Source organism: Plectropomus leopardus, chromosome 13 (assembly GCF_026936395.1).
Source record: "Plectropomus leopardus strain MGB_pleo_1.0 chromosome 13, ASM2693639v1, whole genome shotgun sequence".
In the NCBI taxonomy this organism is placed as follows: Eukaryota; Metazoa; Chordata; class Actinopteri; order Perciformes; family Serranidae; genus Plectropomus; species Plectropomus leopardus.
In genome coordinates this window covers 29,872,231-29,898,451 of record NC_142188.1, presented here as the reverse complement: position 1 = coordinate 29,898,451, position 26,221 = coordinate 29,872,231, and the positions used below count along the sequence as shown (strand labels likewise).

At 37.7% G+C, this 26,221-nt stretch overlaps 1 protein-coding gene across 1 annotated transcript in view; it reads right to left on the bottom strand.

The window, feature by feature from the left end:
- Positions 1–26,221, bottom strand: part of LOC121954897 (stromal membrane-associated protein 1-like) — a 162,295-nt gene that overhangs the window by 118,912 nt on the left and 17,162 nt on the right. Inside the window, exons 2-5 of the mRNA XM_088086534.1 lie at positions 22,764–22,897; positions 19,394–19,479; positions 14,136–14,211; positions 1,633–1,701 (exon numbers count right to left, since the gene is read on the bottom strand). Of these exons, the coding sequence (XP_087942660.1) occupies positions 1,633–1,701; positions 14,136–14,211; positions 19,394–19,479; positions 22,764–22,897 (365 nt within the window). The remainder of the gene's footprint in view (positions 1–1,632; positions 1,702–14,135; positions 14,212–19,393; positions 19,480–22,763; positions 22,898–26,221) is intronic.

Here is a 26,221-nt window from a genome sequence, read left to right as displayed (position 1 = left end):
TCTCATTTCCAGCCGCCACTGACCGTCACTTTTGTCAGTGATAATTAACATTATCAATGGCTTTAGGTAATATTCGTGAGGGGTCAAATTAAACTTCTGGCTGTTTTCCGGTTAATGTGCTCTAAGCCAATGATTGTTTGTGGGGGGAAAAGAAACTCTACAACTGTAAGTAAGTTTCTGTAGTTCAGCACAGCCAGCTGAAAAACAAGTCTCCTCTATAGAAGTGATCTAGTTGATCGTGCCATTTCATTGCGTTTATCAATATTTTAAGCTAATCTGCTTCATAGTTCTGCATCTGCGACTCTAGTGTTACTGATTTAGAGAAAGCAGCTTGTGAAAAAAGGTTGGTAAAAGTCATTATTATTTTAATTACATTTCATCAACATTTCATTTTAATGCTGCTCCTCTCATTTTCATATTGTAGCAGGTTAATCAGGCTGACACTTTAAACTACAGCGTTTCTGCCTTCTCATCCAACAAAAGCTAATTACAGATCTTTTTGTTTATTCATTAGCTTATTTTTTTATTAAATGAAGCAAGACATTTAGTTAGACAAGACAAGGCAGAACCTAAAACACTGGTTAAAACAGAAAAACAAAGGCTTGATTCTTGGGTGTTGGGTGGTGTTGGGTGGATGGGTGGATGCATGGGTGCATGCATGCAGGCAATAGGGGGAGTGGTTTAATCAAAAGCGTGAAGAATAAGACATGGATTTCAAAGGCAAAAAAGATGATTTGATCAATGTTGTCAAACATAACCCTAACTAGATCATCTAAATGCATTTCTTTGCTATTGCAACATCGTGAGTAAAGCTTTCCGTTTGTATTGTTTGAGACTGAATGTTTGGTAAATATGAATTCAGAAAAAGTACAATAAATGTCAAAGATTGATCTCTTACTTCCTTGAACATCTCTGACCAAAGTCTGGCTTGTTTTGCATGGCTGTCTGAGTAGAGACGATAACTCAGGCCCAGTGACAGCACAGGACCTCCTCCGCTGTCAAACTGTCTGACAGAGTTTTATATGATTAAATAATCTATCAGGCTGAAATGAAAGACTGTCAGGCTCCGTCCTGAATAATGTCAGCTAATTTAAGCTGTAAATTAGCCGATATGAGTATTGGGAAAAAATCTATTAGTCTAGTCAGACAATCTGCAGTGGACTGATGTGACCTTTCACTGGGCCCAACAAAACAGAGACAAAGCACATGCTGACACACCTGCACACCACAAAATAAAATAAAATACAATAAAATCAAATGTTATTAGTTACTTGGTGTGTTATTATTATTATTATTATTATTATTATTATTATTATTATTATTATTATATACTAAAGAAACCCGAAGTAAAATAGTAAGTCACTGAGCCAAACGAAACAGAGACAAAGCACATGATGATGTTACAATACATCTACAAGACAATACAAAACCATAGCAAAACCCCACAAAATAATAATGATAAAAAATAGAAATAAAATAAATAATAATTAATTAATTAATAATAATAAAATTATTTTTTGCACGTCACTGAGCCCAACAAAACAGAGACCAAGCACATAATGACAACAGCAATACACAACTACAAGACAACACAACACAACCATAGCAAAACACCAACACACAACAGAATACCTCCTGTCTGCTCCTGTCAGCCTGGGAGGACGGTGAGGTGGAGGGAGCAGCAGCTTCAGAGGACTTGGGCTGGAAGACAGAGAATTTCAGACAGAGAGTTAGACAGAGAAAAGGGAGGAAGAAGAGACGGAAAAATGAAGACAGACAGAACAAGGAGAACAGAGTGAGAAGAGGAGCAGGGAGAGAGCAGAGTTAATTAGAGGGAATGGAGGAGGTTGTTCTCCTCCACAGCAGAGTACTGCTCGCTTCAGTAGATGCTGCGAGCCAAGGTTATATTCAGCCTCACAGCTGCACTGAAAGAATGGTGTCATGGAGCGTCTAACATGCCCACAAACACACACGCACACAGTTATAGAGTGTAGGGATGACCTCTATTAACCTGTCGTTGACCTGCGAGACAGACTGAGAGCAGGCTTGAATTGAACTCTGCGTTCTTCCAGCCAACAGTAGCTGGTGTTTTCACAAGCCATTTTTTATTTCTCTGCTCATCCGAGTGTATCGCAGAGAAGGAAACGGTGATCAAACAGAGAGATAAAACAAAAAGTCAGGCCACTGTCAAATGTGATCAAACCACTTCAACGCAGTCCTGATGGAGCACATTAGCTCCGTCTTTGAGTGTTTAACTCCTAAAGAATGCCTCCATTCCTTTTCCGACTTTGACTTTGATTGTTCCTTATTTAGTCATGAATATTTAATGTTATAGAAAAACACTTACACCTGCGATGAAACTGGAAGAAACAGCGAGTCTGGTTCGGTCTAAAGTTTAAGAACTTGTGGAGCTAACTACAGAGTTTCTCACACATGAATTAATTTGTGTCAAGCCATCAAAACTAAACTAGATTTTTAGACATTGACTGGTTATTAGGAGTGATATATATATATATATATATATAGATATATATGTGTATATATATATATATATATATATATATATATATATATATATATATATATATATATATAGATATATATAGATATAGTTATTTATAGCGCACTTTGGGCAGAGACGGCGCAGTAGAACATCGGACACATTGAAAGAGAAACTGAATTCTGCTGGGTCTAAAAGTTTGCTTTCACTTACAAACTGCTACTCTCATCCATCCATGTGATCTTATCAGCTTTGAACAGATCAACAGATTAATTATCCACCTTGCAAGTGACAAACTGTTGCTGAGGAAAAAGAAAGTCACGCAGGGCCCCTCCTGCTGGGCTGCATTCACGAACCCTTCAAAGAGTCTGAGTCATAGACTGTATATAAAGATGGACAACATGACAGTTTCCCCAAAGCATAGCTTTTCAATCAGGATTGCCCCCTTGTGTCTAGCTGCAGTATAGGTCGTAGAGCCCACCCCTCCATGTTAGTAAACAGGACATGGGCCAAAGTAAAGATTTACAGTACACACCAAATTAATTTTTCCCAAAGATGGTTTCTGACACTGAAGATAGTCCTAATCAACCCAATGTTTGTTCAAGTGATCGTTTTTATAATAAGTTCAGTTTTGATAAGTTATTAAATTATACAAAAAGATGATTTTCAGCCACGATTGACAGCTATGACAGTCAATCCATGTGCTCATGTTCAATGGGGCTGCTCGCAATTGGTTGGAATTTAAAGCTAAAACTGAAAATTTGAACAATTGAGTTTAGAGGCAAAAAATTCAGATACATAATTTCAATGCATAGGTATTCAGTGCAAGAAATCAAATGGCTTTTTAATTTCCCAAATCAGATGGAACAGATTTACTTCCACAGGAGTGAGGAGAAGTACAAATTTATTTAATCCCACCACTTCTCCAGAAGTCACTGAATTTAAATTAGCCATCTTACTTATTAATTCAAACCTATACTCTAATTAATTAACCATATGTGCATACACCCATAAACCCAAAGTTAAATATCTACGGTTTTACATTATTAATTACTTTAAATACTGCAGCTTTAAAAGTGTGTCTGCCAGACATTCTCCTTGTATCTGATGTAAGACAGCCAAGCTCAATATGCATTTCTCCACTGACAGGGATTATCACAGCACCAGATGGACAGAGAGACAACATGATGGAGAGGAATGGACGGAGACAGGAGGGAGACAGAAGAAAGTCAAGAAAACGTCATTCCAAAAAACACATCTGCATGCATAGCATATTACTTCTTTCATGTTCAGGAGACTCGAAAATTCAATCCAAGTAAGTATTGTTTTAGTTTTTTTTTAAGATGGTGAAAAGCCTGGTTTATGTCTTCCCATTTTGGTGCACACAAAATCTATCATGAAAGCGGGCCATCATCCAAAAAATGAACACACACTTTGTACAATAATTACTGCCATTTTCAATCTGTCTTCAAAACCCCGTACCAATGCAGTCTGACAAAAATCCCATCAGCTGCTTCAGTGCAGAACTTAAATCTTTCCCGCCTGTAACGAGACATGTCAGTTAACAGACTGATCTAAACCGTTCTGATGCTACCCCGGCCTTGTCTTTATCGCCTCCTCGTTTATTCTTTGCCATCTGGCTGTTCGCTGCATCTCTACGTGTGCCGCAGCTTCAGCTACCTCCCTCAAGATTTGTGTCTCGTCTGCACTTGCAGCCTCTCCACGCAACAGAGCGATTATACCACAAAAGAGTGAAACTAATCAGGTCATAAAAAACCAAAAAGTGTGTATGTTTTTGCAGTTTTATTACGGAGGTGAGCACTGAAAAGTCAATAGTCTAAAGGGAAAGTTATGGAATAGTAATTTAACAGCCTTAAATGGTTTTAATTATATTTCACAAAATAGAATTCCACACAAAATATGGAAAAGACAATAATTCAACTCAATAATGAAAAACAAGATACCAGCAGTACCAGTTTCATCTACTGAAATTGCCATATTTTAGATACTTAAAAATAGACAAAATGTTTTTGTTTTGTTTTGCTTCTTTTTATTTTGTATCTTTGTTCTTTTACTTTTGCTTCTTAAAATAATATTTTAAAATGCACGAATGGAAACCTGACGCAGTTTTGGAACTGCAATCACACTGTAATTTTTTAGCATCTGTTAATAAAAACAAATCTCTGCAAAACATTTTTCCAAAAAAGGGCAAAATTGCCATTTAATTACAACTTAGGTTTTAACTTTCTCTGTTGTATCATTTAAAGTAACGTTGTACTTTTCAGAGAAATTGTTGACCTGTTGGAATGTAGAGACAAATATTTTTAATGGGTAGACAAATGTGTAAAGTCCAGCTTTCAGGCAGGTTATAAACAGATAAGCCATTGTTTTGATTCGAAGGTAAAGCTGAAAGTATGCACAACAGCAAAGCTGTTAAAAACCCCTCTCAGAAAAATATCCACAAGTGTCCACAGTGATTTTGAGATGAGTGCTCTAAATTTGCAGTGCACAAGTTGAAGGAGCTGATGTGGTTGCAATTCACTGGAGTTGTACCTTGTATAAATTCATGTGACAAATAAATGATTGATTTATTGATTGTTCTTTTATCTAAACCGCCAAGTGGTTGTTTTGCCCAAACCTAAAGTAGGTTTGGTGACGAAACCGACATTTCCTCAGCCCCTGCCTTCCCTGAGCATCCAAAACTGACACTTGAGAGAGACCTTGAGCGCAGAGTTTGAAGCAACTGACCAAACTGCCGTCTTTGACAAGCTGGGAGTGAGAACATGTTGTTCTAGCAGTGTGTTTCATCACTGCACACACCATGCAACATTTGGATCTTAAACGAAGTGAAGGGAATGCAAATCTGTAGCGGGACTGTTCGATAGTCCCATTTTGGACTGCTGAAAAAACACAGCGAGCAGCACTCCTTAGCATCTAACCGTCGGAAGCAGCCGGAGAAAAATGAAAGAGGTTACATCATTAACATCAACCCACCTCCTCTCCTTCCTCCCTGCCTTCCTTCCCCTCCTCCTTTGCTCTCCGCACCACCTCGGGCTGGAAACTAACACTGACTGTGTCTTTCTGAGGGCAGAACAGAGGAATGTTTTTCTCCATTTTTCATCTTTCTCCATTTCCACCCCTCTCCCTCCCTCCTCCACTGTTAAGGCATCAAACGAGCGCTTGCTCTCGTTGCCTGTGGTGGTGAAAGCAGCGCAGAAGAGATGTGAATTCATTTTCTAGCCCCCTACTTATTCTGTTGATGTCTTTTAGGGTTTTTTTTCTTTCTTTCTTTCTTTCTTTCTTTCTTTCTCTCAAAACTTCCTCCTCTTCCGACTTTGATGCTGCTGGAGATGTCGACACAGCACTAAACAGGCACATATGGGCTGATGATGAAGATAAAGAGAAAGGAGGCTGGAGGGTGCGAGAGAGGAGTGAAAGGAATACAGAGGGAGTGGGGGGGCAGGATGATAAAGGGTGGATAGATAACGAGAGGAGTGGAGCGCAGCGGGTGAAAGAGGGTGAACAGAGGTTGAATAGATATTAGGACTCAGAGATGGAAGTGTCTGGCTATCTGCTGTGGTGACTACTGATAGTGAGACAGAGAGATGCTTAACATCTTAACTGAAACTTGTCCGCTGGGTAGACCTTTAACGGCTTCATTTGTACTCTTACAGAGGACACTCGCTAAAGTTAAGTGGAATAGTTACACAGAGACTAATAAAGCAGGAGTTATGGAGGCTGAGGGATGGTTTAAAACGGTAATATAATTCCGCAGCACTCTAAAAGAATATCAACTGAATGACCTTGAGTTGTGTTTTGTGACGTTGCTGCGGTAGATATCAAAAGTTTGCTTTCAATCCCAAATGCATCCGTTATAGAGGACCCTGCTCCACTTTCTGGTAGCAGAATAGAGTTCTGCTTTTCTTTATTTGCATATTTGTGCGCACAGACAACAAAATTAGTAATAGAATAATATTATATATTAGAATATATACAAGAGTATGGTATAGTAGGCGGGTTTCCATTAACCCTCATATTGCGAAAATTTAAACTGTGAATATAAAATATGCCTAATGGAAACACACGATTTTCATATAAGCTCCCATTTATCACAAAAAAGTTTTTACACTTGCCTGGGGTGGTATTTCAGACAATTTAGAAAAGCCATATTTTGCAAAACTGCAATAACAACTTTTTGTTTGCTTTTACAGGTCACATGATGAAGGAAATGGCTCCCTCGAGTGTGATGCAGCAGGCGCTATGAGAGATGTTATTTCATCACATAACTCTTCAAAAGTTGAGCAGATCATCAGAAAGTTTTAAATCCACAATTCCTCTGAGAAACTGCCTCCCAGAAATCCCTCTTATGTAGCTGCTCCCACGTATAAGGGGCTTTCCTTTCCATTATCACACCCATAACACACCTACATTGCCTTCAATTCGAAATAATGAAGAGGAGAAATCACATAACATCGCAAGAGATCCTTTAGGATACAGTCTACACACAAAATATTCGGGTGAACGGTCCAGTTTGCAAGATAAGCTGTGACATATAATGCCCACCACGCTGCAGATGACTAAAGACCACTGTTCAATACCAGCTAAAAGCAAAATCTGTTGTGATTTAGTTATTCATTGCCGTTTCTCCAGCAGCTTCCTCAGAAGCAAGTGTTGGTATTTTTTAATGACCTGCGGCTTATTCCAGTGGCTTTTAGCCTTCAAATGTGGGCGTTTTTATAGGAGCCATTGCCTGTGCTGAGGTTGGAATTGAATCCGCGGGCATTCCGGCATGGACAGCACGAAAAGCGGCTGTTGGTTTTTTTTAACAAGACATCTTAGCTTTTCCAGCAGGGATTATGCCTCCAAAACTGGGTATTTTAAGTCAAAATATGAAGTGTTTTTTGTATATATTTTGCATGATCCTCACCCCCCGTTAACCACAGCATTGCTGAAATAAAGTTTCAACATATATGGGACATGATAACATGCAAATGTAACATATCCGTGGTTTGGATGTACAATGCTAACAATTTTTAGATGCTGCTGAAAAAAAAACTATACATGAATAATCAAAAGCAAAGTTACACGATAAAGTGACAAAAAATCTGTACTGAACTTTTGCTAGCAGCTCTGTGAGCCTATGCTTAGTGTCAGCGGATGGCAGAAGTTAAGCAGGCTGCCACAGCTGGCTGTAGGAACACATGAGACATTGGCAAGCACTGCGGACACAGCAGTCAGGACATCCGTATGACTAACGCAGGCAAATAAGGTTGAAGAAAAGGCAAAGTCTTCCTCCGGGGTGACTGTGCTGCTCTCTTGTGACATTTTTAGGCCAATCACTGGGCTCATCACAGAGGGTTTGCAAGATGCACTGTGATGTCTTGTTGATTCCACTAACATTGAAATAATGTGTGTTCCTAATACTGACACACACACACACACAGCAACTAATTCACTCATGGCAGAACAATGAGCTCATTCTGCAATGGGAATGGAGTGGATGTACTCATGTACCCCACTAAAAGTACTGCAAGCTGTCCATTACAAAAACAACTCTGTCCTCTTTCTACCTTTTTCTCCATTAGTCTCACACACACACAATTACTAATCCAGCACTTCAAACTTATATATACACCAGAACTCGCAGTCCATGTCTGCATAAGTCATTTTGAATGCCATATATTTGGTTTGATGATACAAAACTAACACAGTATGTGGAGCATCATTGGAAGAGGACTTGGTATCATTTGAATCTTTTTTGAGTACTGATACCAAAACAATGCCTGTTTTAAAATTCTATCTGGCGAGTAGAAACATGTTTTTGTTGGCAGACTTTTCAAACTTTTCAAAGAAGAAATACAAACTATAATTTGGATTGGCACGCAACACACCCTTGCAGTGATAAATACACTAAGGGCTTTTGTTGTTATACAACCCCACTTGGGTCAAATGACTTTCGCCACATTTCAACCAAATTGGGACTGGTTCTTGATCTGATTGTTCAGGATTCTTGGAACCTTGGTACTATCAAGCAAATCAGTCAACGTTTCAAACAGAGAAGAAGCGACATAATCAAGGGTACTTCATCAACACAGGGCGTGCACCATGTACAACGGAAGTAAACAGTAGTACCTAGATCTGTCTTTTTATTACAGATATTTGTTTTCCTCCAAAAAACAAGCATGACGTGTTGGAACGGGGTTCGGTCTGTTCAGTCTTCTGTTCTCCGAGTGGGTTCTCTCCAGGGTCTCCTGCTTCCTCCCACATTCCAAAGACATGCAGGTTAGGTTGATCAATGACTCTAAATTGCCCTTAGGTGTGACTATGAGCACACCAGTCTGTCTGTTGTCTGTCTATATGTGGCCCCCCCGCAACCTGTGTGAGGACAGTCAGTTACAGAAAATGAATGAATGAATAAATGTTGTCACAGTTTGGAAAGCTGGAAACCAATTTTTCAGGTTCCAAACCAATTCATTTGTGGTTGAAAATGTTCAAACCGAACAATATAAGGTGTGAGAACTGGAACAGAACCCGTCCAAGTTGTTGGAAAAAGGGTTGTATGAGTAATGTGAAAGGAGTCCTTCATAATGATGTTCCATTATTTTGGTTTCATGGCCCAAATAATTCACTGTTTTGGTTCAGTCATCAACAGTCTTTCCAGCAGCAGCAGGCAGCTGTTTTCAGCAAAAGGCTTTGATGGACATTATCTGCTCAGCAACAAACAGCAGGTACACACATTAGTGACTAACTTGTGAACATAGTGGAGCATTTCGCAGCTAAAGAGCCTCGTTTTTATTTATTTTTTCAGAAATCTGTGGAGAAAGTGCCTTAAAAAAGGCATTGTTTTGGTGTCAGTACTCAAAAGATTCAAATGATTCCAAGTCCTCCTCCGATGAAGGCCGACATACTGTGTTTGGGCATTTTATAAAATTTAAATATGTATCTTAAAATCAAATATATGGCATTCAAAAACCTTATGCAGACATGGACTGGAAGTTCTAGTGTATATATAAGTTTGAAGTGTTGGATTTGTACAAATTAACACCCCTACTGGTTAGCTATGGTTTAAGGAAAGACTCAAGGTTGGGCAATTGGGTTATCCCATTTCATAATTAACTTTCATTAAGTACAAAACTTACAGTAATTCATTGCTGACTTTTGGTTTCACACAAGACACAAACTTCAGTCTCCTGAGTCAAAGTCCTGTGTTTGTTTTACCATCTAATACTCAGACCACGTTTGTATGCAGACTTTCTCGCTCTTTATATGTTAGCTGACTGCCTCATTTGTTACCATGATACGAAGGAGGACAGCCTGCAGTACATAGGTTCCATGATCGCAGCCTCCTGGCTCATGCTTACATGGTTTATATATATATGAATATGAATAATAGGGCATCACTTTTCATAGGTATGAATTTAAACTGTGAATAAGAACAGCCTGGTCAGGGTAACCGAAACACAGCTCCAATGGATGATAACACTTTGTGTCTGCTTGATGTGTAAATAACATTTCTGATGTTTATAAGGTGATAATACGTGTAATATGTGTTGTGATTACAGCTGGTTGCACTCAAGAGAATCTTGGCAAAATACACTGAAAATCAAAGTAATCAAGTTGTTGACTACAACTTGTGGATGTCTACCAAAAGTTACAAAAGTTGGCTCATTTGGCTTATTTAATCAAAGCCTTGCTTTTAGCGAGTGACCCAATTTTCTCACAAGTGTTTATTTCAAAACAGGAAGCCAGAATGCTTAAGTAAAGTGACAGCAAACTTTCATCTATATGTGGCAGTAAACATATACCAACTGATGAAGAATTTGATTGAGCAGTTGCCATCTCACAGTACTTGTCAGTTTTCAATAGTCAGTGTAATTCATACAACTAAATTATGTGGTCAGAAAGTGTTACAGCTTGTTACTCAGCCAAACAGTAGCACCCTTGATGGCAGTCCTGGTTAAACACATGGAAAGCAGTCGAAAATGTCTCAACAGCATCAGTTTGGTTTGCAGTTAATGCCTTTTTCCTGGACAACCGATACAGAAATTATAATTTCTTCAAGAAATACTGCATCCTTTTACTCCAATTCTATACTTCTCTATCATATTAAATTATTAACGCTGAGCGTATCCTCTATTCAATTATTTGCCAATAATCGATACGTCCGTATCAATTATTGGCAAAAGTCATTACCCATATATGGGTGATACAAAGTGTATTTTTACACTTTTACAGAACATAATGAAGAAAAAGATGCTTAGAGTAACTCAAAATGATCAAATTCCCACTGAAGTTTGTGTTAGTGTGCCGTCATTTTATCTATCTATCTATCTATCTATCTATCGATCTATCCATATATCACTTAAATAAATTGGTAAACAACTGTAGTACAGTAGGATGATGTAATTACAGTGAAGAGGCATGAAGAGACCCAAACTATTTTTCTATAAGCCAACAAGCCAACAAATTCCTCTTTCTCATTCCAACACACACACACAAACCATAGCTAAGGGTTACAGTAGCCCGCTCTCTCCTCTTCTTTCTCCATCTGCACCAAACTGCTTAAAGTGATAATGAGTTGTTTTTAATAATTGATTTGCATATAAAAGCCGAGCCGTCTGTGTGGGTGGCAGAAACAGATCCTAGATCACAGTCTGGCTGCTGGCAATGCTTCAGAGAAAAGCAGAGAAAACAGAGAGAGTGAGGCAGAAGGCGAGAGGGAGAAAGAAAAAGACAAACTGAGAAACAGAAATAAGAGAATGAGGGGAAACAAGAGAAGAGAGAATGAGAGAAAGAAACATAAAGATGAAGTAAGGATGAGCCAGAGAGAGACTGCTGTGAACAAGACATTGAGCATTAATGTAACGCATTTAGTGTTAATGTTTGAAAGTGTTTTCATATTTCTGCAACTTAAAAAAAAAATGCTTTTCAGTTTGTGTGAACCCTCCTTTCTGTTTGTAGTCATGCTAGTTTGAGTGGAGTGTGTGCCTGGATAGAAATATCTGCCACTGGGCTTCATTCATTTCATTGTTCATATTACTGTACAATATTTGATCTAAGTGTGTGTGTGTGTGTGTGTGTGTGTGTGTGTCTGTGTGTAAAACTTTGACACCTTACATCAGGGCTCACCAATTAATGATCGAAACCGCAATTTGATAGAGTATTGTGTCAAGTGATTACCCCTTTTAACAGTAGATATTTACATTGAGACTTACAGTACATTGTTAACAAGCTCTTCAGCTGTAGAGGTTGAAAAAAAATCATTGTCTGCTTTTCCTGCTATAATGGTAACTATTGCCAGCACATTTACACAGCAGCAGTTAGTTAATAACTAAAAACTGAAACTCTCAAGCAAACATGGTTTTCTTAAGGAATTGACAACCCTCTGTATCATTTGATTTTTCTGTCTTAAAAAGTGTAATAATAATAATTGAAAAGACAACAAAGAAATGTGTCTTTCTCGACATAACCAAAGATTTTCCGTTACTAGCTTAGTAACTGTGAAATTTCAATAGAGGCTGTGCATCCCAGAAGCAAAAGAGGCATGATGTGAACACAATAGATTTGTCTCTAGTGTAACTTATGGAATAAACAATGGCAAATATGGTATACACATTATTGCTTTTGTACTATTTACTTTTGGAAGAACAAATTCTTTAATCAGGAATGGAAGCTTTATTTTACATTTGTGTGGTGACACACTGTTGTGCTGCGATTGGTAGGTCTACTTTTAAACTACACTATAAACAGAAATGCAAGACACTGTAATGTTAGTAATCATAGTATGGATAGTGGAGTCAAAAATGGCAAATAAAGGTTTGCTGACACATGTGCACACAGCAGCGCTTACACGTCATGCCATCCCTGCATAAGTCGCTGCCCCATTACCCCAACAAAAAAAAAGTCTGGACACATCACTGCTGGAGCTACATCTGTGAAGAGTGTGTTTCCTGTATTTTGATGCAGTGTGTACTGACTGCTGAGAAGTGTTTTTATTCCAACTGCTGTGTGTATGATCTGAAAACACTGTTTGATATTGAGCAGAGATAAAAACTGTTTTGGTGTGATTGTTTGATTTTGCCTGTTTTGTGAAGGTAGTTTGAACACTGGGCTTTGTGTTTGCAGTTCAAAAAAAAAAAACAAAGAAAAAAACATGGAGGACCTTAAGAAATGTGAAAAAATAGCAGTTGTGGAAACTGTAACAGAACAATCTCAGGATTGAGCTTCAGAATATTTTTGATCATGAGCTCAGCTACCAATACGAGGATTTTCCTACAGCACGAGAATGGACATGCACATTTTACTCGGATAATACTTGGTCGTAAAAAGTACATTATCTTTATGGATTTCAGTTTCCAGCTCAACCAGAATTATTTCTCTAAATAATCTTTGAATTATTAGGTGTTAAGGTGTTATTTAAAAACAAAAAAAGCTTATTTGAACTAAAATTATTCAGCTCTACCTTACAAGTAGCACAGTTAGGACAGCTGAGTCAATTTGCGAGGGAGGTGACTCATTTCAGTGTTTGTTAGAGTGGAAAAAGGAGTGTAATATTTGTGGGGAACACAGGAGCACACACACACACACACACACACACACACACACACACACACACACACACACACACACACACACAGACTGCTTCACACACATATTTTGCTGAGCATTCACACCGCCTTGCATAACTCTCCGTATAGAAGCAGCCCACTCGCTGAAACACTCAAAAACACACACCTCACACAGATAATCTCTCTGGGAACAAGACAAGGAGATGTGCATCCGCCCACCCACATACACACCTACACAATCTCCCATTATCCACACAAAAGAAGGTTCACTTTTGACACTGACACACACAAACACAGACACAGGCGTCTCTCCTCGCTGATAAAGACCTGAATCAGAAGATAACAGTGTTTCTCAAAGGTTATTCTCCACCGTGTGCACCAACTCTCTATCGCTATCAGATCCAATAAGACTGCACTGTTTGGGGCTGAAGTCGGGGTTAAAAGAGATTTCGCTGCCTTTCCACACATGTAAGCTTCGAAAACATTACCAGCGTGATAGATATGAGTGCAGAGAAGGTCAGCGACTGTAAAAATACAAACTTTACAGGCTTGATGATGAAGGATACTGGGAGCCAGCCATAAGGCCTTGGCACAGACAAGTCGGTGCTGAAACCAATTTAAATGTCTTGTGTAAGCAAAGGATGCCAAATGTGATAAGAAGCACTTTTGAACTTTTAACACAACAGCAGCCAAACACCATGCACACATGCTTTGATGCAGTTTCTGGCTTTTTAGCATTCATTTTCAGTTGCTTGCCATTATCTGCAAAAGATGGGAAATCAGTCATATTTGATCATTAATATGAAATCTTCTTGAATAAAAGCATGTGAATGCAGATTTTTGCTCTGTTTTTAGTTGGTGAGAGACTTTCAAAAAGAAAGGAACACATAAGTAAGATGTAAAGTTGGCTTCTGTCTTCAGACACTGGCATCAAACAGCCTCACATCAAATATATGCAACAAAGAGCAACTGATGCACGCATTCATGAAATGGCCTCTAAACATGGCAGCTTTGTAACAGTAACATGGACTGACAGGCGAAAACTCAAAAGAAGTGATGATACTCACGGTAGCTGCAGCCAGGGCCTCCTTGTTGTAGTACTTTTTCCTCTCGTACTTGTCCCGGATGAAGACCTCCACTGCTCTAAAGGGTAGCATTAAGGGCTGAAATACTGCACAAACATATCCATGTATCCATTATGTACACACGCAACATAAACATACAGCACATGCTTAAATCATCAACACACTAATTCTAAGAAATAGTGGGGAAAAAGAACATAGTCTCCAACTTTTTCTTTCCTGACTTCATGGTTGTGAAATGCTGCAGGCATTAGGGCAAAAGAATTGTGATGAGGAGGTTGCCAATTTGAATCCCTGGATGAGATTCAAAATATAGGTAAAGATAATCTGCATCAGCTGTTTATTAAAGACTACAATTAGAATTTGTGTGAAGTTTTGTCATCATTAGTGAATGAATTCTTGAGTTATGGCCAAAAACAGGATTTGTGAGGTGAGACCTTGATGTTTGACCACGAAATTTGAATCAATTTATTATTAAATCCAGGAAGACGTTTGTGCCAAATTTTAGGAAATTACGTCAAGGCCATCTTGAGATATTTCATGAGAACAGGACAGACAAACATATGGAAACCAAACATTTGTGTGACATTTTGTCATAACTGACGCATGAATTATTCAGTTATGGCCAAAAACATGTTTTATGAGGTCAGTGACCTTGATCTTTGATGACGAAAATCAAAGTTTGATATAATTCACAAGTGTTAACCCTTTATAACCTTGATTTACATCAGTTTTCTTGTGCTGCATTCAGACAATTTAACCCTTTGAAACCCAAGCAAATAGGTGCAATTTCTTTCAAAATCATTGGAAAAAAGGGAATTTCCAACTTGGCAAATTGTGAAAAGGGTTTTTTTTTTAAAAAAAAAAAAACTTTTAAAAAAGGAGGAGTATTGGAAAATTATCCAGAAACATAGATTTTAATTATTACAATTATTTTTTACTTCATCACTTTTTCAAGACAATTTTCTAGATTTTTTTTTCAGGTAGTTTTCTTGTACCTTTTACTAATATTTTGATATTTTTTGGACAATGTCTTCTTAAGTTTCTTAATGCCTTCTCCTTACATTTTTTCAAAGAAACCAAACCAGTCTGCAAAGGATTGAAATCCAAAAAGACTTTGGGATGCCCTCATAGCATAAAAGAATAAAGCGCAAAAAATAATGCACAAGCCATTTTTTAAAAAAAAAACCCTGTTTGTGAAATACCCTGATATTCCTCGTTTTTCTCAGACTTGTTTCAAACTCTATAATTTTCTCTGTGTAGAACGCTTCTCTCAAATCGTCATCATTAGTGGGACCCCTGATGGAAGACACTGCATGCAGACGCTGATCATATCTCCTTGCAAAATGGCATCAGTGACATGACTGATATTGTTCTGTTAAATTGATTGAAAAAAAATGCATTCGCTAACAACAGGAATTATGGGTGGCCATGGTGTTTGCATTAAAATCCCTGCCACTGTCAAAACCCTATAATAGATGTGCAAGCATGTGCACACTCGACCTCAAACACACACACACATACACACAAACTCCCACTCACACGCTCCCAAACATACGCTGCCATTTCACCCAAGCACTCCATAGGCGCTAATCCCGACTGTTTTATCTCCGTATTTCAGCAGCAACGCTTCTGTCGGATCGGGTAATAGTCTTCAAAAGATTGAAAAATGATGACCACCCGCACGAGTCGAGCTATGAGAGAGATGGGGGGAGGCAGGCTGCTGGAGCTGCATCTCAAACACAGCACTTACTGAAGCCGAGAAACAGCAGAGCAGATCTAACAACAGGGGATAAATGTGTGCTAAAAAAGAAATGGTGGCTTTGTAAACATGACCACAATGGAAATTCAGATGGAGACTGATGGTACAGCAATGACACTCCTTTTAATGGAGCAGATAGACTGATATATGGGCCCACACTGACCTTTGCCATACATTATATCCAGTCCAGTTAGTGCTGTCCAGCTCCGAGGAGATGGATGCCATACAGCTGGACTATCTATCATACTGTGTAAGTGAGCAACAATATATCGGCCATAAACAGGAAGACCTGAACTGAAAACACATTAGAGCTGCTGATATGTTTTATTATCTCTTTTGAGGAGCTGCAGTTAACAGCTGCCACACCGATGGGCCGAAAAAGAAATAAAAATTCTGGCATGCAGCGGCAATAACAATGAATGCTGAGTCAGGCGGTTACACCTGCGATAAGGACATTTCCACACTGGAAGATGCACTGATGCCATATTTAATGTTCATCATATTCTTTCCACTAAACCCAACACAGACTTACTGATGTCAGTTATTCAGGGTTCACAGACATTTTCAACCATAAATTTCCACAATTTTTCCATGACTATGAGGCAAATTCTTAAGACTGTACATTCTCTTAAACAACCACTAATACTCTACTCTTTTTCATCAGTAAATAATAGCTTTTTAAAATATATATTATTTTAAATAAAAATGAGTTCAGAACAGGATTAGAACTAAATATTTAAATATAATTTAGGGAATGTTTGTTATTTATGAGAGGGGAGGGGGCAGGGGGAAAAAAAGTGGAGGAGGCATGTCAAATAACTTTCAAGCACTGGGGAGGGACTTGTGTTTTTTATTTTGGCTTTAGAGGAGGCCACAACAACTTTAAAAAGTTAAATTTGCATTTATTTTGCTGCCGATTTAAAGAAAGCATGCCTCCCAAACCCACAAATGCCTTTTTTTTCCTTCTTTAAAACTTTTTTTTGCCTAAAAAATGTTTTGGTGATTTTTTAAAAAAAAAACATGCCTGTTTTCTTTTACATAAAAAAAAAATTCTTCTCTTAAGAATTTTGGCTTTTCTGTATATATATATATATATATATATATATATATATATATATATATATATATATATATATAACATTTTATTACTCCCCTTTTTTCACACATATATTTATAATATATATTTAGTTTATTCTCTATATTTTTGATATGCTTTCCCTGTCAGCCATCCCAGTTACTTCCAACATACACACATACACACACACACTGCAAAATTGCCTTTCAACACCCTCAACACACAACGCAATGTACCTATTTGTTTTTACCCGTTTCAATTAATAGGTCTTGTCTTTTTTTCTCACACACATTGTCGTCCCTGTCATGTCTCTCACTTTTCTTGTGTTGCATCACACAATAAAAAATGTTTTTATTTTTGGTCATTTTTTTTCTTTAATATTTTGGGCTATTTTTAAAAGAAACATGCCTTCCAAACCCGTGTAAATCGACAATAATTTCCATTTATCATAGCCAGATATTACTATTACTACAGGTTTGTGTAACAAAAAATTTAACAAAATTCCATAACTTTTCCAAAACTTTAAGCACATATTTCCAAAACTAGTTTTCCCAAACTTTTGCTGGCCTTGGAAATTGCTATTTGGCAATTCCATGACTTTTCCATTTTTTTTCTGATCATACAAACACTTGCATGGTTGTGATATATATGTTATATGATATATGATATAGAGGTTACCTATAGAAATTCTCAATTTGGCTTTATTAGGAGGATATAGTAAGAATAATGCTAATTACTGTATTAATTTTCAGAAACAAAACACTCCTGTTAACCATTAAAAATCAGCAATAGTCAAGTGTTACTCTACAAATGCAAATACACCCAAAACAACATGAAGGAGTACACACTGGTGTGAAGCGTGGGAGGAACATTGTTTAACACACACATACACAATGCTGTGAGAGTTGAAACAAAACAGCAAATACGGCGGGGGAATCAGATTCCATTTTGTCATTTTACATGCATAGCACAGTAAATAGCCGGGCCAAAGTGATGTGGAAGTATGCAGACGGAGGCACACACAAAAAACGCTCGCACACGTTCAGGCGGTAGCTCCTCTAATCCAGGGTCTGTTATCTGCTGTTTTCAGCCAGCGGCGCTGCTGTCAGAACGACTAATGGACTTCAAAAGAGTGAAGAATGATGACCACCCGCACAAATGGGCCTGCCAGATACAAGATAGGGTATTAGAGCAGCATTTCAAACAGGGAGATTATTTATTTCAGTCTGCTGGTGGAAATATGAACATATGCTGCTGTGTTAACCACACAGCTGTCTTGTCTTGTATCGTGGAAAAGGGCAAACTGGATACCGCTGTTTCACCGTTGTGCACACAGACACTGCTAGAGGTGTCCTGATTAAATGTGTGGAATGATGCTGAAGTAGCAGAGCCTGTCACTTCTAATTTGCTGCAGGAATATGATCAGAAAAGTGCAGACGATGCTGAAGTTTGGATTTTGACCAGTTAGATTTTAGAATGTAATTTCAACCTTGACACAGCAAAAGCGCCCACTGCAGGAGCGAAGTCAACCGGTAAATCAGTGAGAATTATACCATTTTGAGTGAGAATTTCTTTTTTAGCAGCAGAGAGAACCACGGGAATGAGTCCTTAAACCTGGAGGATAAAACCATTGCTGTGTTTAGGGCAATTATAGCTGCACAAGAGGCCAGCGATGACAACAAGTGAGGCCTAAATATTTTTTTAAAAGCACAAATAGAACACAGAAATATTGTGATATATATATATATATATATATATATATATATATATATATATATATATATATATATATATATATATATAAAATATAATTATCATTGCACATTATTTAAAAATATATATTTATTTAAATTATTTTGCTTTACCGGGAGGCAAAAAAATCCACCACGTTTTAAACATTGGATTGAAGAGGTGATGTCAATAATAGAGAAGGTCAGGTACACTGTAGGTGGGTCACACCAGAGGTTTAATGAAAACATCTTTCCTTAGCTATTTTAAAACCTTGTCATATGAATGATATGTAGCTGTCATATATGAATTGGTTCACTTATGTACTGAACATGCATCGCCTAAGATTGGTCTGGTTATCTCAATGTATTTATTTTTTTTATTTTATTTTATTTTATTTTTACTATAATTTAATTTTATTTAATTTCATTTTATGTTATTATTCCTATTTTGGTTATTTGTGTAAACCTGGGTGGGAGGGTGTGGGTAGGCGTCTGTGTTAATTAAGGTATACATGGATTCCCATGTCAAATGATTATATTTTGAAAACATAAATAATGTCGGAAAAAAAAACAGAAAGTTAGAATATTTGATTCCACCCAGCCCTAGTTTAGATGAATGCTGGGAGCAATAATAAGACAGTCGGAGACACACAGAACGCTTTCAGGAGAAGGATACTGGTCTGTCTGTGGCCGTCTGAAGCTCTCTGGTAGGTGGGCTTCATACAGCTGTCTGGCCCTGGTGTTGCCCATGTCCACCATACTCTGCAAGAAGAGAAGAAGACAGAAAGAAAAATACGTGGCGTTAATACCAGCAATTTAGAAATGGTAGCGCTGAACCAAATGTTGTTTCTTTTTTTTTTTCATTCAAAGCTTCTATTGAGGTATTCGAATGAAGCTTGAATATCTGTCATCGCATTTTATGATGCCATCACTCTAAATAAAAAAAAATCAAAACAAAATCCTCAATTTGAATAAAGTGATTTATCAGATCAAATTAGTTATGAACCAACTTTCTTTACTGAATAAATGTCATTTATGGTGCTGTCAGGCTGCTTGGTTAAAGGTGCATGTCGCAAATCTTTTTTTTAATTAATTTTTACTTTTGGCTTTTTACAGTGTTCTCAAGTTGTAACAAATGTCTGGATTACACAAGTCCATCCAACATCCTACACAGCCACCACTGGAATCAAATGTTAAATGCATCAGAAAATTATCCCAAAAAAAGGGGGGAAAATGTCCAGAAAGCCATATTTATAATTATATACTTTATATTCTAAACAATGTCACAGAAAAAAATATATATATATGTATACATATATATATTATATATTTAGGTCATGTACTTGGGCCATGTCCTAAGTGTTGTTGTGTTAGTTGCTAGGGCGAAAAATGAGTTAGCCCAGAAGTTTCTGACCAGAAGTCTCGCAAATATAAAAATTTAAACTGGTCGTGTCTGTATTTTCTTTGAAAATAAGATGAATGGAAATGCGCAAAAATAAACAAATAAATACAGCTGTGCAGCATTTGAATGTTGATTTAGAATTTGAATGTCAACATTATGAATAACGCTTCGAAGCATCGATCTGCTCAGTTCTCTAGCAAAGTGCCTTTAAGAACAAGAGTTCTTTGATTCATCACATTTGCATTCCACTCAATTTGCCCGCTGACTCCTTCCCGTGCACGCTCACACACATGCCAACACACAGAGTGAGAGACACGCTGGCCGTATGTGTCAGGGCTAAATTAAGAGGAGGGTGATAAATGGGGTGATGATAGGAGAAGTGGAGGAGATGGAGTCAGAATAATCAGCCATCCAGAATTAATTAGTCATTGAAAACAGTGATTAACATTCACAGTGAGACCCTTTTGACTCACACTCAGCTGATGGATAGGCACGGCCTTGAAGAAACACACATGCACCTTTAACATTGTGCTCACATACACACACCCAACAATTGGATATATTAACAAGTGGATGATTGAATAAATTACAGGCATGCTCAGGTGATTTTCACGGACACACGCGCACACACACGCATACACACACACCAGCTCTGCAGATTTAATGCGTGTAATTGAATCAATGTGACATGCTAGTTTCCCACAAAACACACTTATACACAAGACTAATTATGTTCTCTATATTCCCCAAGCAAGGGTGTGTGTTTTACATGTGAGCAGGTATGCATATCAATCCACTGTGTATGTGGAAGTACACACGGAATGAATACTTAATAGAAATACTGCATTTCTTAGTGAGTGAGTGTGTGTGTGTGTGCGCGCGTGTGTGTGTGTGTGTGTGTGTGTGTGTGTGTGTGTGTGTGTGTGTGTGTGTGTGTGTGTGTGCGTGTGTGTGCGTGTGTGCGCGTGTGTGTACACGGACATTACTGTGTGTGTGCCACCTTATAGAGACTACTTGTTTATTTAACCCTATGAGGGACATGTTCTCTCTTGGAAACAGTTTTTCATAACAACTAAAAACAGGCTGCCACGTTCATGGTGTTATTTCTGCATTTGAAAAAAAAATTAATATTCATATATATATCATATATATGACAATAATTAAGAGTTTTCTGCTTTTCATAAATGTAAAGTTCAAAAATATAAAGTGAAGTTTGTGGAATAATTGCAATTCCGGGACAGATAATGAATGCACAGGTGAGATGAGGCTTCGTCAAGGCTAGGGCTGCAACAACGAATCGATAAAATTGATTATAATTGATTATTAAATGTGTTGGTAATGAATAAAGTTATCGATTTGTTGTATTGCGCAATTATTACTCTCTGTTTCTCTAACAGCGTTTGTCAGGAGCATATCTAAGCTGCGTGTCAGCGGCAGCACATCTCGAGAAACGGTGGTTTGCCCATTTTTTACGTGTGAGCAGGTTTGTCAGCAGAAATAGACAGTGAAGATGGTGTTTTAAAGATTATATTGACTCTATACCACTTTTTACTGCAGTTTAAAAGTCTCTCTCTGTCACAGAGATGGGGAAATACAAAGACGGCTTTTTTACTCCAACTTCCCTGCTTCCCTTTCAAAACAAAAGCCCTCTGACAGCGTCTCTGTAGACAGAATCCCATCAGTTGCTGACACAAGGCATTTTATTTTGAAACATTTACAGGACCGTGCTGTCGGCTGTGCGGGAGCTTGCACGACTTCATAAATGAGAGGAATTTGTGCTTATAAATGTGGAAATACAGTACTACTATTTAATATTATTTTGACAGCTCAGGGATCTTAATGCAATCGCCTGTTTATGCACTTTTTGCACTGTTGTCAATGATAATCTATTTTTGAGCAAAGTAATGGCAGAAAAAATTCCTAACTTCATTAGAATTTCTATTTTTATTCATTTTTTAAATCCGAGTAATCGATTAATCGAAAAAATAATCTACCGATTAATCGATTATCAAAATAATCGTTAGTTGCAGCCCTAATCAAGTCGTAACTATATTTTGGACATTAAATTTACTGTTATTACGAAAGAGTTCTGCAGCAGTCTGTGTACGACTTGTGTGTGTTTCAGTTTGACTATGAGTCTGAGAGGAAAGGGTCCAATGCTGGAAGCAATTTGGGTCAGTTTGGTTCAACTGAAATTACACTGTGCTACTCCAGTGATTTTTCAAAGGCCAACTTGCACAAAGCAAACAATAATTATCTGATAATTTGTTGACCTTTATCTCCAAATGCTTTTTTTTATTATTTTTTTTTTCATTGTTTGTGCCGCTTGGCTTGTTGACTGTCCCAATTTCAGAATGTAATACGTAAATCATGTTTGGAACTATTAAAGTGGGAACATCTGATTGTTGTTGTTGGGAGTTACTGGTCAGGACTAGAAGAGACTCAGTCAAAATTGTTCTGATCAGAACCACAGACATAAATCACAAAAACCAATTCAAACTCACAAATCCAATCCGAGTAACAACAAGCAGTAAGAAATGTAATTTTTGGTGGGTTTTTCCTCTAATATCCGTGTTCAGTATTTCCATGCTGGTGTGAGTGGTTCTGTGTGAGAAAGTTGTGTCCCTGTTTATGTCGTGTATACCTGGATCTGCTCAGGTGTCCACTGGTCCAGATTGACAGATTTGACTCTGGAGATGTGGACACCCAGGTTGCGGTGGATGCCAGCACAGCGGATACACATGAACACCCCAAGGTTCCATGATGCCCATCGAGGACCTGAAAAGGGAAAGAAAGAGAATGAAGGGGTATTTCAGACAATTTGAAAAGCCATATTCCACAAAAGTGCGATGGAAACACTTTTTTGGCTTTTCTAGGTCACATGATACGATGGCCGTGTGCTTGTCTGTAGACCTGGCTCCTTCGAGCATGATGCAGCAGGAGCTACAAGAGGTGTTATTGCACCACATAACTTTTCAAAAGTTGAGTGGATCACCTGGAAGTTTTGAATCCAATTTCTCTGTGAAATTGTGGACTATCACCTTCCAGAAATCCCTCATACGTGGTCGCTCCCACTGAAAGGGGCTTACCTTTATATTGTTGCTCGCTTAAAATGCCTACATCGCCTTCCTTTGGAAATAATGATGGTGAGTTTAGTGGCTGCAATAAAAATAAAGCTGCTAATATTTTGAACATCCATCGCCATGGTTACTGGAATGTTATCATCAGAGGAAAAGTCACATAACATCACTCAATGGGAATGCAGTCATCCCGCCATTGTGTTTTATTGACATTTTGAAAATATCGCTTATGTTTTGCACAAATCTGTCATGGAAACCTGCGTACTGTGTTATCAGTTGACTCAGTAGCACTGCTGCATGGAGGAGGATACCATCCCTGACATTTGTAGACAATATAGATTCAGTCTTTCAATTCAAATCTAAAATGTGAAAATGATAAAAGAGCAGGAGGTGATTAATTAAATTTGGCTGTGAGATGAAAAAGCAAACGAGAGACCGCTATTCTCTCTGAACCTCTTCACTCAACACAGTCCATTAAAAATGTACTTTTAAAAAAATCAAAGGTTACTCTCATTTCCAAGTGTGAATTTGCCAAGAACAGTTTTTTGAATACCAAGTTTGTAACTGAACAATGAAAGCTTTTCTAGGTTCTGGTAACTTTTTTTTTTAGAAACAAATACAGTGAGAGTTCTGTAGTCAATATGAGCAGTGATGTCCTCAAAATAAAATAAAGAGAACAGTCCCATCTACAGAAAGTCGAGCTCAGGAGTCACACTTCGGACAAACTGTTTGACTGACAGGGGATTTGTGGAAAGTGCAGTAGCACGCAGGTACAGTACACTATCAGAGTTGAACAGAAACTCAAGAAGTTAATAAGAAAAGATAAAATCCAAACAGCACAAACATTCAAAGCCTTCACTTACTTTGGTGAAATTGTCTCACTTGAAAAACCCCTAGTTTAGTATTTCAGAACGTACACACTTCAACTTTAGGTTATCCTGAGACATTTTGAAGACATTCTTATCAAAATTGCTCTGGAAGTAATATCCCTAATCCCTTCGATACATGTTAATGGGATTTTACAAAGGAGCAAAGTAAGGTTTGTATTATTTATAGGTTTCATTTGATTGCAGTTCCTGTGGTTTACAAAATATTCTTCTATATAAAAGCACAGTTCAGTTATTAGTCATTTTGAAGCACAAAAAAATGTGCAGATTTAGCTTTATTTTTTCATATTAAATGTATAAGTTGTGTCTATAATGCTACAGCATTTAGTCAACTCCAATTTAGAAAGCTGATTTTTTTTTAATGCAAAAGATTAAGATTGCACCAAAACTCTTTTTCTTCTTTAAAGGCTACATTTCATGTACTTTTATTTCATGTATTTTTATTTACTTTTTTTAGTTATTAAACCTTGAGTTAAATGTCACTACAATTAAAAACCAATTTCTAAATATGAAAGGTACTACAAAAACAGACCTTTTAGTTCAATAATAGCAGCTTGTCATTAATAAATTGTTTCCTAAACCCTTCGTTAGCTTGGGGTCATAGAATTTTTAAATTCATAAAGCCTAATCCTTAAAAAAAACAGAATAATAACAAGAAAATTGCCACATTATTTGTTGCAAGAGGTATGACGAAAGGGTGAAATGCAGATCTAAATCCATTCTATCCGAGCTCAGTACAAATCGTCATGGCACCAAAGTGAAACCAACTCAATTTGGGAAGAGTCCAAGCAGGATTTTGGAGCTTTGCTTGCTAGAGAGAGGCCACGGCAAAAATAACCAAACATGGGGTTACATAAAAAGCTTTGCCAGAGAAGAAGAAACAAGGCCACGAGTTTACTACACAGAACCAGAAGGAGTGAAGAACCTTCAGGCAGATGCAGACAAGACTTTGATTCCTGCTGACACGCGATCGTGCGATGTCTGTTAAGAGGAGGGATGGAAATTTTGAAATATCCCACAGGCAACTGCCCCATATGGGTCAATCTGAAGCAGGGTCTCAAGTTTCTGTTGAGTCCTGCAGCAGAACGCTAAGACCTTTACCTCGCCAACATAAAATACCAAAGACCCTAAAGTCGACTGTTATCCTGAATGGCAACTGTCCAATAATAGGTTAGCAAACCGTAACTAGGCCTAGCAGGGTGGTAGTGTAGATTCCTCCACAAGCCAAAGTACAGGGCGATACTCTGCATTTTAACTTTTCCAAAAACCAAAGACACAAGAGCAAAAGTACACGTATATTTGGCCTGTGTTCCCTATCCTTAGCACTCAGTCTTGCCAAGCGGTCACACGCACTGTGTTCTTTTTCTTCTTTTTTTTACTTTTTGTTTTTTCATTCTTGGCTCAAGTACAGTATCACTGTCACTTTCATGTCAAGTGCAACACTATCAATGTCTTCCACGACGGACTGTCTTAACATGTATTCCATTATCTATGCTGAAGCTAGCTTAATTAGCAAGCTGTTTTCTTTGCAGCAGATAAAAGTGTCAGTCACCGGCTAAAAACGAGGAGCCTGCTTTTGTCTACCTCTGTCGGAAATCAAGGACCCCTTACTTCAAAAATGACTATGTATTTTGCATGGTAAATCTGCCACCGTTATTACTGTAAACTGAATTTGTGCAATGAGGCAACAGACTGACACATGTAGCAAAAGTAATAAAGGAGGGTGGGTCTCAGCAAATAATCAATCGTATTTTGGGTACAACCAATCACACATGTTATTGTCAAATCAGTGTTTCAATAGAGAGTAGCTAGAGCACACTCTAAGACCAGCGAGATGACTGCATGAGCTAATTTTCATAATGGAGATGTCATTATGTAATGTTATGTAGTGAATTACATGTAACTACACTTGTTTAACTACATTTGCAGTATAGCTTGCTGGTAGTTCAACTATATTCATATGTGCATTTCCTTTTCTGCCATTTTTTTTCGAAGTTAACTTATTTTTTTTTTACCAGTGTTTCTTTCTTGTAATAAATCCCATTTGACCAAAATTAGTGAAAAGTATTTATTTTTGGTTTTTATAAACAAATGTTCAGAGAAGTTGTTGCATTCTATTTTAGAAGTTGCACACC